We start from the raw sequence: 15,343 nt of genomic DNA, 5'->3' as shown, positions 1-15,343 counted from the left end.
ATGCGGCATTACCTTCTTTCTAATTCCTCCCATTAGCCAGTGGCTGCTTTTCCCTATATTTAACATGTAAAGTTAGGTAAGCAAAATTATCCTCTTATCTGACTCCTCTAACTGGCTGGCTGTTCTTCCATATACCTAAAATGTGCTTATAATGAAAACAATAATTGTTAACCTTTTGGGCAGAATTGTATTACAAAGCATCTCATTGTAAGCAGAAACATACGCTCAATCATTCATGGCTTTACTTTAACTCCATATGCAAATGGCTACAAAGCAAACATTAAAATGGTGTGAGGTTAACTGTCCAAGTGAAATTCAGCATGTGCTTTCATTATTCAACAATACTGTGCATTTGCTAAAAAAAAAAATGATTAATTCATCTAACTATACTGCTTTTATAATCGAATATTGAAAAATAAACATGCAGCCATAGTGCACTTCATTACTGGTTCCAGCACTAGGATCTGCATGACATAATTGGCCACTTACACAAGTTTCCGGATTATAATGAGCAGATTCTATTGCTTTTGGACTGCACTGGCAGACAGCATGAATAAACACTGAGTACATTGCAAGGAGGGGACCACCTCTGTTTACACTTCACTGTAAAAGGGTCCCTGCATGCAGCTTTCGCCTTTTCGATTAAAGAGTGGAAAAGTAAGGAGTAAAACACTGGAAAAATCCCCTTTACTCTCCACTTTCACACTACACTGGTGGGAAAGTCTAAATGCCTCCATCAATTAACAATTGCAGGAAGCATTTACAATGGATTCCAATGGTATCTGCCCGGTTTTACCATGTGGTCATTTCAGGCCGATTCCATAGAAATCCATGGCATTACTGCCAGCATGAAAATCCATGCTGGCGGTAAGTCAGCCACATCTATCGGGCAAAGCAAAACATGGATGTGGACATGGTATGTCCACCACACTCCCCAACTCCATCTGACAAATGCACAAAAATGAGGTATATTAGTAAAAGAGTATTGGGAAATACATGTCCCTGTTAGGCAAAGTTTGTATGCCGTACCCTTTGGGAACACTACACACAACTATGACCACAGGTGTAAGCAAACCAACCTTTGGTATAAGTCTGTACTACACAGTTTTGGTAGCATGTCGAGCAGCCAGGCTTATCTCAAGAGGGGAAATGTGAGCTGTAGTGGAGTTGCACAAAGATCGACAGTTACAGGTATTCAAATAGACTCTTACACTCAAACTTTCTTATATAACAATTAATAATGTATTTAGCAGTTTAATTATAAAACACTCATTAGAAGGAGGCAATCATATAATAGCACACAAATATACTTCAATACTGTGCACTCTTTAAAAAGTAAGTAAAAGGCAAAGGTTATTAGAACATGAAAGACTACAATTATTCTTAGACAGTGCAAATATTTTGAGTTCACCAGAAGAGTCAATTCAATTCAATAGGCTAGGCCAAAGGCAATGGGCTAAAGTCTTGGATAGGATAAAGCAGTTCTGGTAGTTAAACGGAAAAGTCTCTGCACAAGTTCTTAGAAGTAGTTTGTAAAAAGAAAAAATCATATGTTGGGTCACAAGCTGATTAGGCCTGTGAGCTGAAAATGTTTCAAGCACTTTCACAGTGAGAGGTAAGTTCTCTCCGTCTTGTTTTACAGTACCTTTCAATGAAGAAAAAGATGCCGCTGATGATCTCTGTTCCTGGCAATTCCTGCAGATTTCACTGTTCCTGGGCCTCAGTCGTGGGGACAAGAGGGAGGACGTTGGGGGACTCCTGCAATGCACTGGGACTGGTCAAAGCTTGCAACTGGCAAACTTCAATTTCAGTGGCTGTTTTGCGTTTCAGCTACCGCATTGGTAACAACGCTGGTTCTGGCTGTCATGGTGGACAGTCCTTGCTTCAGAGGTCCTGCACTCAGCTGAGGAGGGTCAGACTCGGTCGGTCCGACGTCGTGGGAGTCCGCAGGATATTCCAAACGCTTTTGGCCAGCTTACAAGTAAAGCACAGAATCTGGTGTTCCTCTCCCTGGCGCACAGTTTCCTGCGGCACGCTGAGGAAAAGCAACCAGCTCCGAGAGAAGAGTCCAGGTGGCTTACTTGGGAGTTGATTGGTCCTACCAACTCAAAGGGAGACATCCTTAGCAGGGCTTCTCTGTCGATGTGAACTTGATGATTCGTACCTGCAGCAGGGCTTCACCGGGAAAACCAACGGTCCAGGAGTTGCAGCAGACGTCCTTTTCAAGCTCTTCTTCGGTTCCTTCATTCCAGTGGTCGACTCTGCCTTCCAAGCCAAGAGACTCACCTTTTATTCAGTTCTCTCCGATTAATTCCAGCCTAGCTGCCACTGACCCAGCAGGGTGGCTGTCCTTGCCAGTCAGCCAGCCAATCATCACAGAGTGCATTTGGGTCTCCTAGGAGACTAAGCACAGGGAGTTTTGGGCACTTCCCACACTTTCTGCCTACCCCAGACACTCTGGAGCCAGAGGCGGTCTTTCACTCCTGAAGCCCGCCAAAGGCGAATGAACAAAGAGACCAAAACGGGTTTGACGTGCAGAGGAAAACTCTAGAAGGACCTTTCACAAAGAAATGGCAAAAAAAGAAGCCCCGGACCTGTTTTTAGCAACGATGGCTGGGTGCCATCTTGAAAAACATGGCTCCCGCGATTTAACGTTACCGGAGCTACGAATAGTTTGCGGTCGGGAAAAATCATCGTAGTTTGTTATAAAACCACTGCCACCAGCCCTTCTGAGAGGAAAGAGGAACATTTGATTGTTACATGAGTAACTAGACATAGGGGATACTAAGTAACCCCTCCAGCACTCTAATGTAAGAGGGTGTGCTGGGTCTAGAAATGTACAGGGCTAAGTGAAGTCAATTTCACTCTACTGTTCTGGGAAACAGTAGTTGATCCCAGAGAAGGTATTTAAACCTTGGGAAATCTGAAAGACTTCCCTGTGTCACTGCACTGAAGGTGCTTTGTGACACAATTGTAAAAGATGATGCATATGGAGTTGGTTAGACTCCATAACCAAAAAAAAACATATGGGTAAAACACATATCAAAATACATGAGAGAGTAGGAAAAAGGGTCACACTCTCTCCAGGTAAAAAAAAATCAAGTCCTCAAAATCCAGCAAAGTTGCTGGGGGTCTCTAAGGTTCAGGGAATTAGCACATTTTTGAGAATTCTCCCTAACAGTCCCCTTTACTGATCAGCTGCTCAACGAATGTGACCCCCATGAATGTTTTGCCCGCTTAAGCACAAGAATATTTCTGTAAGAATGTTGTGAAATTAGTACTTATTGCTTGTTGTTCAACAAGACCCGAGTTTGAATGTCTCATATCAAAACAACCAGTCATTACATTTATAAACCCATCACTAAAATGAAGATCCGATTTTTCAGATCAGTGTTCAAATCATTGTGTCTCAGTAGCATCGTGTTACACAAGCACAGCATAATGCATTTTTTTAAAGCAGACCACAGGCCACGTGTGTATGTCTGTATACAATAGTTTGTTGAACAGCATTGACATAGCTTTTAAGTGCTTTTCAGCCGCTGTCATGATATGCATCTTATGCCATGGCAGCCCTTACAAATGTAAGTTACAGGACAGGGGCCATGCACACCTAATCAACAAACTAGAAAGGTTTGAAGAAGAAAAAGGTAAGAGGTAGATCCAGAGTAGGAAAGGAAAAGGAGATGTATGAAGGAGCTACAGGGGTTTACACCCCACCCCTCCATTTAACAAGAGCAGATTACAGGAGGACCCCCCAACCTGGAAAAAGACAAATAAAAGACAACTATTTCTATAAATAAAAGGAAACGGAGAATGAGTCCGGTGGGAGGTGAGGCTGGATGGAGTGCAGCGTAAGGATATTAAAGGGATAATGGAGCAAGAAAAACAACTGGAATGACAGTAGAAGAATGTTTGTGAATGGGGCATGTGGTGCACCATAAAAGTGAAAAAAGTAATGTAGTAGTGTTCGAAGTAATTGCCATTTTTCTCCAATATTGTTTTGGTGGTGGGTGGGTGGCAGCACCAACACGTAGATCCCTCCACTTTAGACTATTTTATACTGTACACTAATTGGACTTTTTTTACAACTACAACTCACACCTGTAATTCTACAGCCCTATCTGTATTTCGACATTTATACCTCTAGTAGTTATTTGATGCCCTCTTTATTAACTCATTTGCTGTTTTGTACTCCTCATTTTTTAGTCTTTGTTTTTTCCTGAAACTAAATAACTGGCTACGGACCGATGCTCTGCCTCAGGCCATAAGTTGGAGAAGGGTCATTCTCCCAAGCGATATTGACTCATCCTGAGGGCTATCAGTATTTCAGGAAATATGATAATAGCAATGCATGTTTAGGAGTTTTTGTGGTGAAGTGAAAACGTTCCCTTAATGATGAGCACCGTAAATAGACAAACTGAGCTGCTACTTTAAATGTGTATTTATTTGGTAGGATTTAAATAAGGTTGTCATCATATGTTAAGCATTATTAGTACGCGGCGAGGGCGCAATCAGAATGAAAGAGCCATTCTGATTGGCCCTCGCCGAGTCATTACCATGCCGGGAATCCCTCTGTCGGGATTCCACTGCCTTTGTCCCCGGCGGGGGGCGAGGCAACCCCTCAGCCAATGAGGATGCTCGAAGTGGGGCCATCCCTGCTCCGAGCCTCCCCACGGCTGAGAGGCTGCCTTCGCCCCCCGCTGGGGACTCAGGTAAAACTTTGGCTTTTTTTTTTTCTCCCTCCCTCCCTCCATCCATCCCTCCCTCCTCACCCCACTTACCTTCTATCCCTTGTCCCCGGTGGGGGACGATGGCAGCCTCCTGCCGTGTGGAGACTCAGAGCGGGGCCATCCCCGCTCCGAGCCTCCACACGGCTGGAGTCTTCTATCGTCCCCCGCCAGGGACCCAGGTACGTTTTTTCTTTTTTTCTTCCCCTCCCTTCCTCCCTCCCAACCGCACTTACCTTCTTTTTTTCCCCGGGAGCGGACGCGCTGGAAACACTTCTGTTTCCAGCGCGTCCGCTCCTGAAGGCCACCATGGAAAGGGAAAACGGACTCAGTTTTCCCTTTCCATGGCGCCCATTTTCTTTGACGTCCGTTTTTTTTCTCCCGAAATGCCGCAGCGTTTCAGGACAAAAAAAAAGCTTTTAGTGCCCCGGTCACGCAGTTTTTGCGGACTGGGATACTAATAGCTATATGCCCCTCGCGGCAGGGGCATTACCGAATCTGGTAATGCCCCGGGGCCTTCGCTAAGGCCCTCGCTTCGTTCGTGCATATAACTATGGGCCCCAGGGCATTACCTGAGTCGGTAATGCCCCCGCCGCTTAAAATTTTAAACTTGGTTCTACTGGAGAGGGTTCAACATGAGCATTCATCATGAGATGTCATGTAAATGTAAACGATTTCTCTATGAGCAAGTGGATGCCTTTTCTATTTTTTTAGCTTTCTCTTTGTCATGTTAAATAGGCTGTGCAAAGAGATCACAGAGTAAGTGATCCTTGAGGTAGTCGACAAGGTGGTTAGCAACAAATCAAGGATTTTGGAGGGGATAACGCAGGAGAGAGTTGGTTGGGACTGTGCAAAGAGGTATTGTTAGGGGTCACAGTGGCTGTTTTGTAGCAGGCAGAGAAGATGCCTGTGATGGCGGAAAATTGAAGAGGGAGGAGAGGTAGGAGGAGGTGGTAGGTGCAAGCTGTTTAGTTGCGTGTGGTGCAAAGTGGTGTGGGGGAACAGACGATGAGTTTTCTGAACAGAGGCTGGCTAGGAACTCTGCGGGAAGGTGGGGAAGAAGTGGGATAGTGAGGAGAGTGTCGGGCAACAGGAGGTGGACTGAGGCAGGGATGTGGTTGTAGAGATGAGATGGTGGATAATATGTTGCGCATTTTAGTAAATTTGCAGGAGAGTAACAGGCAAAGTATCAACAGAGAGAGGAGGATAGAGAGTTTGTATAGGGGTAAGCATAGCCTGGACGGTCATAGAGGTTTTCAAGTGGTGTGAGTGGAGAGAGGATATGAGATCAGTATAATAAGAGGTTTTGGCAGAGGCAAGCGCGTCAGTGAGGGCAAGGAAAGGGCCAGTGAGAACAGAAATAGAGTGATCATTGCACCAGCATTGTAAGTAAATATCGATTGTTGTCTTCTACTGTTGTATGGCTGTTTAGTTGCACGGCAACGTGTGGTGCCATGAGGTGGTGAAGGAGTGAGCAGAATAGTGATAGTCAAACGAGGTAGCACGTGCAATATCACACTTGTTTTATAGAGTGGGCAAGTGGAGGAGGCAGGGTTTGTTGCAAGGACTTGACTTGGTCGAGGTATGGGACCATGGAGTCCGGTTTGAACTTTATTTTTAGTGATAAATGAAGGCATGTGTGAGAGCGGCGAAGTGGATAAGTGCATGATCGGAGGAGGAGGCATCAATGGAGCAGAGGAGATGGGGTTGGAGTATAGGGAGATGAGTTCAAGGGAGTTACCCCAGGTGTGGCTGGACAGTTATGTATGTGGACCAAGGAGTGATCAGAGAGTATGTTTAACAACTGTAGCTCATGGGCCTTTGTACTATTGGAGAGATTCAGTTTGCTCCACATGACCACAGGGACATCGGTTGGTTGGGATCAATTCAAGTGCAGGTCAAATTCAGAAAAGATTAAAGATGCCTGGTGAGCGATAGATTAGGGGTTGATGAAAGAGTTGGGAATGAGAAGTTGGACAGCCATGCGCTTAAAACACTAGGGCGTAAAGTCAGGGACAGAAGAGAGGCTGATAGTGTGCCCTTGCTTATCATTAGGCCACTACCATCACCTTTATCAGTGAATTGAGACGAGGGAGAAAAAGTGGCACAGTCCGCAATGAGAGCAGCCAAAGTGAAAGTGTCATGTCACGGGGAGATCCACGTTGCGGTGAAGTTCATCATGGGTGAGAGGAATTGAAGTGGTCATTGATGAAAGATGCATTATTGTAAAGTAATTGGGCATTCCAGAGCTACAGAGTGATTTTGATAGGTGGGGCACAGGTTAAAGAATAATATGGGGAAGATGGGTAGAGTAAATGAGTGTGGAGTGGGTAGTGTGAGGGGGAGAAGCATGCTGGGGTGTTGGTTGGTCGGAGAGTGGAGGATGGGGAGCGACGGGATGGGGGAATGGTGATAAAGAGCATTAGAGCAGACAGAGGTCCTGAGAGAGAGGAAGAGTGTGGACAGATTGGGGAGTAGTAATATAGTCAGAAGCATGGTGTCGTGAGAAGAGCAAAAGTGTATTAGGGAGGTGAGTGACATGATGATGGATCAAAGGGATCACAGGGAGGAGGAGGAGGTTTCCTTGGTGTTCCAACAGTGGGCTGGCAGAGACAAGCAGAACAAATTAGATGCAGCTATGCCCTTAGCTACCAACAGTAGCATTCATTATTCATTATATGAAGAAAGGCTAGAGGCGACCAGCAGACAATAATACCGAATTCACTCTGTGACTATAATCACTGTATCATCTCATCATACTTTAGTTAGTCCATAAAACGTTTCAAAGGGTGGAGCTTTGAACAATTCTGACTCCTAGCTTTAATGTTGTAAAAAATAGCCTGTGTTGTTGGTTTCTTATTGCTGTTTTGCTGCACATTTAATTTAATTTCTCCTGTCTGTCTAGATTGTATATTTTGGGAGCCTATATTAATATTTACCATGTGTCCCCCAAGCAGTGTTTTTGACACTGGAAAAAACTCCATGTTCGAGGTCAAGTGCTGAGTTCTTTATGCCCTGAAAGGTTTTCTTTGCTGCTGGGAGCGAAGTGCCACCTTCCATTCTGCTCCAGGTGCAGTGCAGTGCAGTGCAGTGCAATGCATGCATTATCTTGGCTGGGTGCTTAAAAGGGATCCATGGATCCATTTCTCGTCCCACGATGAACTAACTTTTTGAGCAAATGCAGCTACTCGCAAATCCAAACATCTGCATCTATCAGTCCTCCCATTTCATATCAGCTAATAAGGAATGAATCCCCATGTCAGTTACTGATACGGAACGCACCTTCCATTCCATACATTGTGCACTAGTTGAGCCACACCCAACATTAAAACAATAGCACAAGCTGAGTCACCACCAACCTTTCAAAAAATCTGTATTATGGTCATTTCTACATAGGCATATTTCAATTTGATTGCAATGAAGAAAAGGGCCTGTTCAGAAAGCTGTTCAATATTGTGTATGTATGAACAGGCTATTACAGCTTATTGTGTAAGCTGCCCACTCCTTCGTTTAAACAACATCTATCCCTAAAAAAGTGTTTTTCTGGCATTGTTTAGAATGATTACAAATAATGACTTTACATGGTAATATATTGTATGCCAGCCTGCTCAAGTGGTCCATCCTGGTGCATCTACTGTGTGCTTTGGATTACTATATTCTCCAGTATAAAGCACCTGAAGAAGTGTGTGTTTGCAAGGCGCTACAGGAATGCTACAGAAGCTGTACGCTTTGAATCGCTTTGTACAACTGTCAGTTTCCTTAGAGGTTTACTGTGTTGCTCTATGATTTAACATGGCAGGTTGGGCTAGCCACTTAGAGGATGAGCCCTTTAACCTAGAACCCAGGACACTCATAGAAAACATCCAATAAGATGCATAATCATGTCCACCCCAAGCGTCACTAGATTTGGAGAGACACATTGGGCCTCATTACGACCCTGGCGGAAGACCATGGTGCTATTAGCACCATGGTCCATGCCGGTAAGTTACCGGCTCCGCCATGGAGAAAGGGGGAATTACCACCCCATTACAAGGTTGGCGGGGCGGTAATTCCCCCTTCCTCCATGGTCCTTCCCCATTCCCATTTTTGCCCCATAGGGCTCAAGGGGAATGTAGAAGGCGCTAAGTACGGTGCGGCACCGTAATTAGCACCAAGGTCCCTTTGCGGGTCCCTACTTTAACGGCTGGTCTACACCAGCCGTTAAGGTCGGGTCCTGCAAAGCGACCTCGTAATTAGGCGCTAATAGGTTAACGGCGCCGCAGCCTTTTACGGCGCCGTTAACCCATTAGCGCCTGGGTCGTAATGAGGCCCATTATCAATGTATGTAAAGTTGGCTGCTACTGTGCAAGCAATGTTTCTCTTCAGAAAAAATGGAGGGCTTCAGTTTCTAGCATCATAATTGTACAACCAGTGATTGAATTGTCTTTTTATTAAATTATTTAAATGTTAAAAAGCATTAAATAAGACTCATAAATAGAGCAGATGTGCTATTACAAAATAATCACATCTTTCTCTTACAATTGTAGGTGTTTGTTTTGATCTCCGTTATTGTTTAGCCTTCAGCGATGATGACAATTACCTTAAGTCATGGAATTTGGCTTCTCGGATTAATGACCAGTCTTTGAGTGTTATGGTGAACAGGGGTAAAAAACCCGACGGTATTCAGGAAATTGTCGTTATGGAACATTTTCCCAGGTGAGTTCAAAGTATGAAAACAAGTCTAATGTTGGATCAAGCCAGGTGTAAATTATCAGGGGGAACATACAAAGTGTTGATTGATTGATTAAGGGTTTTGTATCGCGCAGCATGACATACTTAATCAAATCTATGCGCAGAGGGCAAAAAGTTGGCAGGGTTGGATAACCGGTGGACCGGTAGAAGGACAAGTTCCTCAGCAAAATATGGTAATGATTCCTCTGCTTATTTAAACAGGTACATTTTTACCGCTCTCTGTAACTGAGGGCGAGACCCCAACTTCTTAATCTCCTATGGGTGACTATTCCATAATTTCGGTCCGAACAGATAGAATCTATGGTCACCTCTGTATACACAGTACAAAGGGGGAATAGCCAAGAGTAGCTTTTCCTGTGATCGAAATGCATGTGTAGGCTGATAATAATTCAATTATTTTTCTGGCAAGTAGGCCGGTGCCAGATTATTAATGCTTTTATATATCAGACAGAGGATCTTGAAATGAATCCTATCCTCCACTGCCAGCCATTTCAGAGAACGATGAAGCCCAGAGATATGTGTGGTTTACCTTACACCAAACACCAGTCTAACGTCAGCGTTCTGCACCTTTTGATGTCTCTGAACTTGTTTGGCCGGGACGCTAAGAGGCTGTTGCAATGGTCGAGCTGCGAATTTACCAGAGCTCCCAACACAGTCGCATGATCATTTACAGGGACAAGAGGAAGAGTGTGTCTGAGCAAATACGAAGAGTAAAGTACAGTCTGCACTTTGGCTCCAATTTCACCCCACGGCCAAGATTGTTCTGCCATTTGCAACCAAGATATATTAACTTGGATGCATCCTTTAATTCTGTACCCAGCAGAACTGGGGGCAGAGGACATCGGTCCTCTTTAAGGAGATGTGTTGGTCCCAAAAGAGCAATCTCTGTCTTATTGGAATTGAGTTGGAGAGAGTTAGCAGATATGCAGCTGCTGATTTCATCCAAGCAGAGGCTTACCCTCGTATTTCTTTATTTTTTTATTTCTATCGCGCCGAAGCCCACAGGCATCAGGGCGCGTTACAAGTAGACATGCCATGTACAAACGAGTAGTAAACGGGACAGCAGAGCAAGATTACAAAACCTGAGTAGATTACTTTACCTGTTCTTTGTCATTCAAATGGGTCGTTTATTTCAACAACAGTGTTTTCAATTTCTTTCTAAAAGATAGTTAGATTCTAGTTTTAGGATGTTTGGGAGCTCATTCCACTTAGATACCGCTTTTGTAGGAAAAGCCTGCCCAAGTCCATTGGCTTTTTTGGAATGAATGACTTTCACCATCCTTTGAGCCTTGGATCTTAAGGGGCGACCTGGTTCATATATGGTTACTTGGTTTTTAAGTAGGCGGGGGCAGATACAAATATACAGTGATGGACAATGTTTCATTGTTTTAAAGATGATGCAGTCTTCCAGGGCTAACCAATGAAGGGACTTTCTATCCTCTTTGATGTGTTCCCCTCTTGTTTTTCCAGTGATTGTCCTCACTGTATTGTTCTTTATGACCTGCCATTGTTTAATGCATTTTTATAGCCCCCCATCAGCAGCGCATTCCCGTAGTCCATTATAGATAAGATTGTGGCTCTGGCAATGATGGTACTGTTTTGTTGACTCAGGACTGGTCTAATACATCGAAGTAACCTCTGGTGGTATTGGCAGTTATTTTTCAAGTATGCTGCATGGGCATTGGCTCCTAGAGATGCTGGCAAGTAGACACCTAATTTCTCGACCTTATCAGAGACCTCGACATTTGTGTCTTTGATCATAAAAGTGGTATAGTCTGTATCTAGTTAGGCCCTAGCCTGGTGAGATACAAATATCATAAGCTCAGTCTTGCTTCCATTGAGGTAAATCCAATTTGTCTTCATCCAGGCCTGAATGGAGTTGCAGATGCAAGCAAGGTTTAAAGAACATTTTTGTTTTATTGCATTTCTATAAACAACTCCTACATACCATTATTCAGCGTGTATAACATCTTATATGTTCTTCAACTACAACTAACTCTATCAAACCCCCCCCAGCCTAGCCTATATGACCTATATGATTATGAATATCTAACATGTAGAATCGCCCTCCTCCCTTGCCAGTTACACTGCCTCCTCGTCCCTCTCGCCTACCGTCAACGCTATCCATCATTTGATATCCATGCTCACTTCAGCCGTTTGTTCTCTTAATGCTTTCTCCCATGCCCCTGTTTCTGCTCTAGACCATTTCTCCAACTCCCTCCACCATTCAGCTATGCTCTGCTCTTTAGTATCTCTCCACTTCATGGCTATGCTATGCTTAGCCAGTATATACAACAATTCTTTGAATTTCTTCAACGGTTTATCTTTCAAATTTCTCTTGTAACAACCTAGCATGCAGGCCTCCAGTGTCTGGGTGTCTAGCTCTATACTGCCATGGGCTGCTTTATGTGCAATCCCTTTCCAGAATTCCTACACTATCGGGCATCCCCAAAACATGTGTATAAGCCCAGCATTTTCCACCCTGCATCTAGGACATTCCTGTCTGGTCGCACCTTTAAACGTTGCAATGACAGCCGGCGTGAGGTATGCTCTGTGTGTGATATAAAATTGTATTAACTCCAGCTTGACCTTCCTAGAGACCTTCTTGTGGTACAATATTACCTTTTCCCATTCTCTATCCCCTAAGGTCCTCCACAGTTCCCTTTCCCATTTCTCTGTACACTTCAGTTCTGGTCGTGAGGTTTGATCTAGCAATATCTCATAAATTCTAGAACTACCATGTCCACCCTCCGCCACAGTAAGCATAAATTCAATGTCCTCATTAGCTATGGCCTCCTCCGTGTTGTTCGGCCATCTTCCTCACAATGTTTTCATTACTGTATTGTATAGCAGGAACTGGCCTGGATGTAAGTCAGCAGCTTCTTGTAGTTCCCAAAATGTCTTCCACCCTCCCTCCTTCCACAGATCTCCCACCGTGGCTACTCCACACATTTCCCATTGTGCCCTTACCACTGCCCTACTGCCTGGTTTCCCTCTCAGGATAGCCACTATCGGTATTTGTGGTGAGAGCGGGTCCACTATCCCCATAACGCTGCAAGTCCTATTCCAAATTCGAATGCCCAACTCCACCAAATAGGGATTACCAGCTTGGGATCCAGAGCAGGGGATCCAGAGCAGGTCCCTCATGTATCTCCCTTTTATAGCTGGTCGTAACAGCACTGTTTCCGTCGTGGGATCGTCTGCCAGGCATTGTACCACATATTTCAGCTGGCACGCCAGGAAGTATATCTCAAAGTTAGGTATCTTTAACTCCCCCCGTGCGTACTGCCTTTGCAGCGTGCACAAGGCCACCCTATTCCTCTCACCTTCCCACAGGAGCCCCCTACGCATTCTTTCCAGTTCCTGAAAGTACTGTCTCTGTATTTAGTATGGGACGTTCCCGAAGCAGTGCATGCGTCTTGGCAGTGCAACCATTTTCAATAACGCTACACTTCCCATTACCGACAGCGGTAACTTACTCCAAAACTCCATAGTTTTCACTGACCCAAGTTTGGCTCGCACTGTATTAAATTTGTGTTCTCGTTTAGGGCCATGGTAGATGTTAATTCCCAAATATCTGAAGGAGTACCTACTCCATGGCAGAGGAAGGACTGGCAAGTCCTCTTAAGTCCTCTTTGCCATAGCGGCCAGCGGACAGAGGCACAACTTATTCCTATTGATTTTGATTCCTGTTAACCTGCTCGAGTTATCCAGTACCTCCAGGATATATGGCAGAGTTGTCTCTGGGTCATTTAGATATAGTAACACATCATCAGCATACATTGATACCACGTACCTCACCCCGCCTATGCCTATCCCCACATCTCTGTATTCCTGCTGCAAGTATGCTGTCATAGGTTCAGCTGCTATGATATACAGCATTGGGGACAGCGGGCATCCCTGCCTTGTGCCTTTGTGCAACTGCCACGCTTCTGGGTACGTACTCCCCGTCCTGACTCTGGCCCTTGGCTCACTATATACCAGCCTTACCCATCTCATGTACCGTGGCCCATTCCCCATCTTTATCATAGTGGCATATAATCAGTCACAATGTACTGAGTCAAATGCCTTAGTCGCGTCTAAGGAGGCCACAGCATATTCTACATTGCTGTCTTCTGTACAGTAAATAACATGGTGTAATCTCCTGAGGTTCTCTGAAATACTCCTTCCCGTTACATACCCTGCGTGATCTGGGTGGATCAATATATGTATCACCTTACAAAGTCTATTTGCCAGGATGGCTGTGAGTATCTTGTTGTACTGACTTTGCAGCGACAGCAGCCCATAGGACCCACAGTCTGTACTTATTTTCTCTTGGTTAAGCAACTTAACCTGTCAGGGCTTCCCTCATGCTTCCCGGTAGAATATTATCTGCATACACCTTGTTATACACTTTTGCCAGCAATGGTGCTAACACATTGCCGTAGGCTTTATAAAATTCACTTTGGAGCCTGTCCGTACCCGGTGCTTTTCCCGTCGGCAATGTCCTAATAGTGACTATTATCTCTTCTGGGGTTATGGGTGTCTGCAGTGGCTCTGCTTGGAGAGCATCCAGCTGAGGCAGTGCTATTGATTCAAAAACATCCTGTATGTCCTGTTCCTCTCTGCCCAGGGGGTCGGCGTATAATACTTTATAATATTCATAAAACACCTAATTTATGTCCACTTGGCTTGGCTGTGTAGACGGAATGATATGAGAATACCTCCTCTAGGTGTGCGTTCCGGAAGGAGCATATCAGCGATCTCATATCATTCCGACTACACAGCCAAGCCAACATTCTCCCAGGTTTAGATGCAAGCGAGCTTGTTGTTGTCTGTAGTGTGACAACCGCTCAATTCAATTACTCGTTGCGTGTCATCGGCGAAGTTTGTGAAAAAGACCCCTACGTTGGTTAATAGGGTACATAGAGATTAAACAGAAGGGGTGATAGGCTGGCCCCATGGGATATGCCACAGTTTGAGTCGGGCATGGAGAACTGGTCACCCCATTGGATCTTGGCGCTCCGTTCTTCAAGGAAAGAACCCAGTCAATGGCTTCCTGAGAGCGATTGCCTGATTTATCTAGAGCCTCGTGGAGTTTTTGATGGTCAAGCAAGTCAAATGCTGCTGAGAGGTCCAATAATATCAGCATACCTGCCTTTCCTATGTCCAAAATACTGAGCATTTTGGTCTGAAGGCAGGGGCAGAAATCCCAGCATTGTCCAGGATAAGCTTGGGAGGTAGTATATTCTCAGAGCAGGCCGTTCGTCTGATGGTACAAAGTAAAGTGCTCATGTCTTCTAGGGAGATAGGGGAGAACTTGAATTTAATCCTCTTCGGGGGTGGGGGGGGGGCAAGTTCCAAATTGTCCAGAACCTAAAACAGTTTGCCAGTAGAGCTGGAGCATGCAGTGATATGTTAATTAAAGTAGTTTTTCTTTGCTTCCATCAGTTTTTCTCTATATAAGCTATCCAGTTCTTTCCATTTCCTTTTGTTGCTATTGGAGGGATTTTTTTTGGCACTTTCTCTCTAATTTCCTCTTTTCTGTATTAAGTTTACAAGTTTCAGCATTAAATCATTTCTGATGATTTGGGTTGGGTCTAACCTGTTTGCATTTGATGGGGGCGTGGCAGTGTATAAGCTTTTGAAGTTGGTTGTTAAATATTGTCACAATTTTATCACAAGAGTCCTCATCTACCGTCGTAAAGGACTCTTCCACATTGTCCAATCTAATGAACACCTGGGTGTCATCCGTCTATGACTGGAAGCAGACCATGTTTAAGGGCCATAAGTAGAGACTGAACAATAAAGGTGACAAGCCCACAATCCTGCAAGAGAGATTCTGACAAGAAACCTCCTGACCTCACCTGTTGCTGATGCCCTGACAGAAAAGAGGTGAACCACCT

The 15,343-nt window shown here is 44.6% G+C and overlaps 1 protein-coding gene across 1 annotated transcript in view; it reads left to right on the top strand.

Annotated features, from left to right (window-relative positions):
* Positions 1–15,343, top strand: part of LOC138516394 (uncharacterized) — a 746,393-nt gene that overhangs the window by 534,922 nt on the left and 196,128 nt on the right. The window contains exon 24 of the mRNA XM_069631475.1: positions 9,254–9,422. Within this exon, the coding sequence (XP_069487576.1) occupies positions 9,254–9,422 (169 nt within the window). The remainder of the gene's footprint in view (positions 1–9,253; positions 9,423–15,343) is intronic.

Source organism: Ambystoma mexicanum, chromosome 6q (assembly GCF_040938575.1).
Source record: "Ambystoma mexicanum isolate Mex_15411 chromosome 6q, UKY_AmexF1_1, whole genome shotgun sequence".
NCBI classification, from domain to species: Eukaryota; Metazoa; Chordata; class Amphibia; order Caudata; family Ambystomatidae; genus Ambystoma; species Ambystoma mexicanum.
Note: the sequence above shows the minus strand (reverse complement) of the source record. Positions and strands in the feature narration are given on the sequence as shown.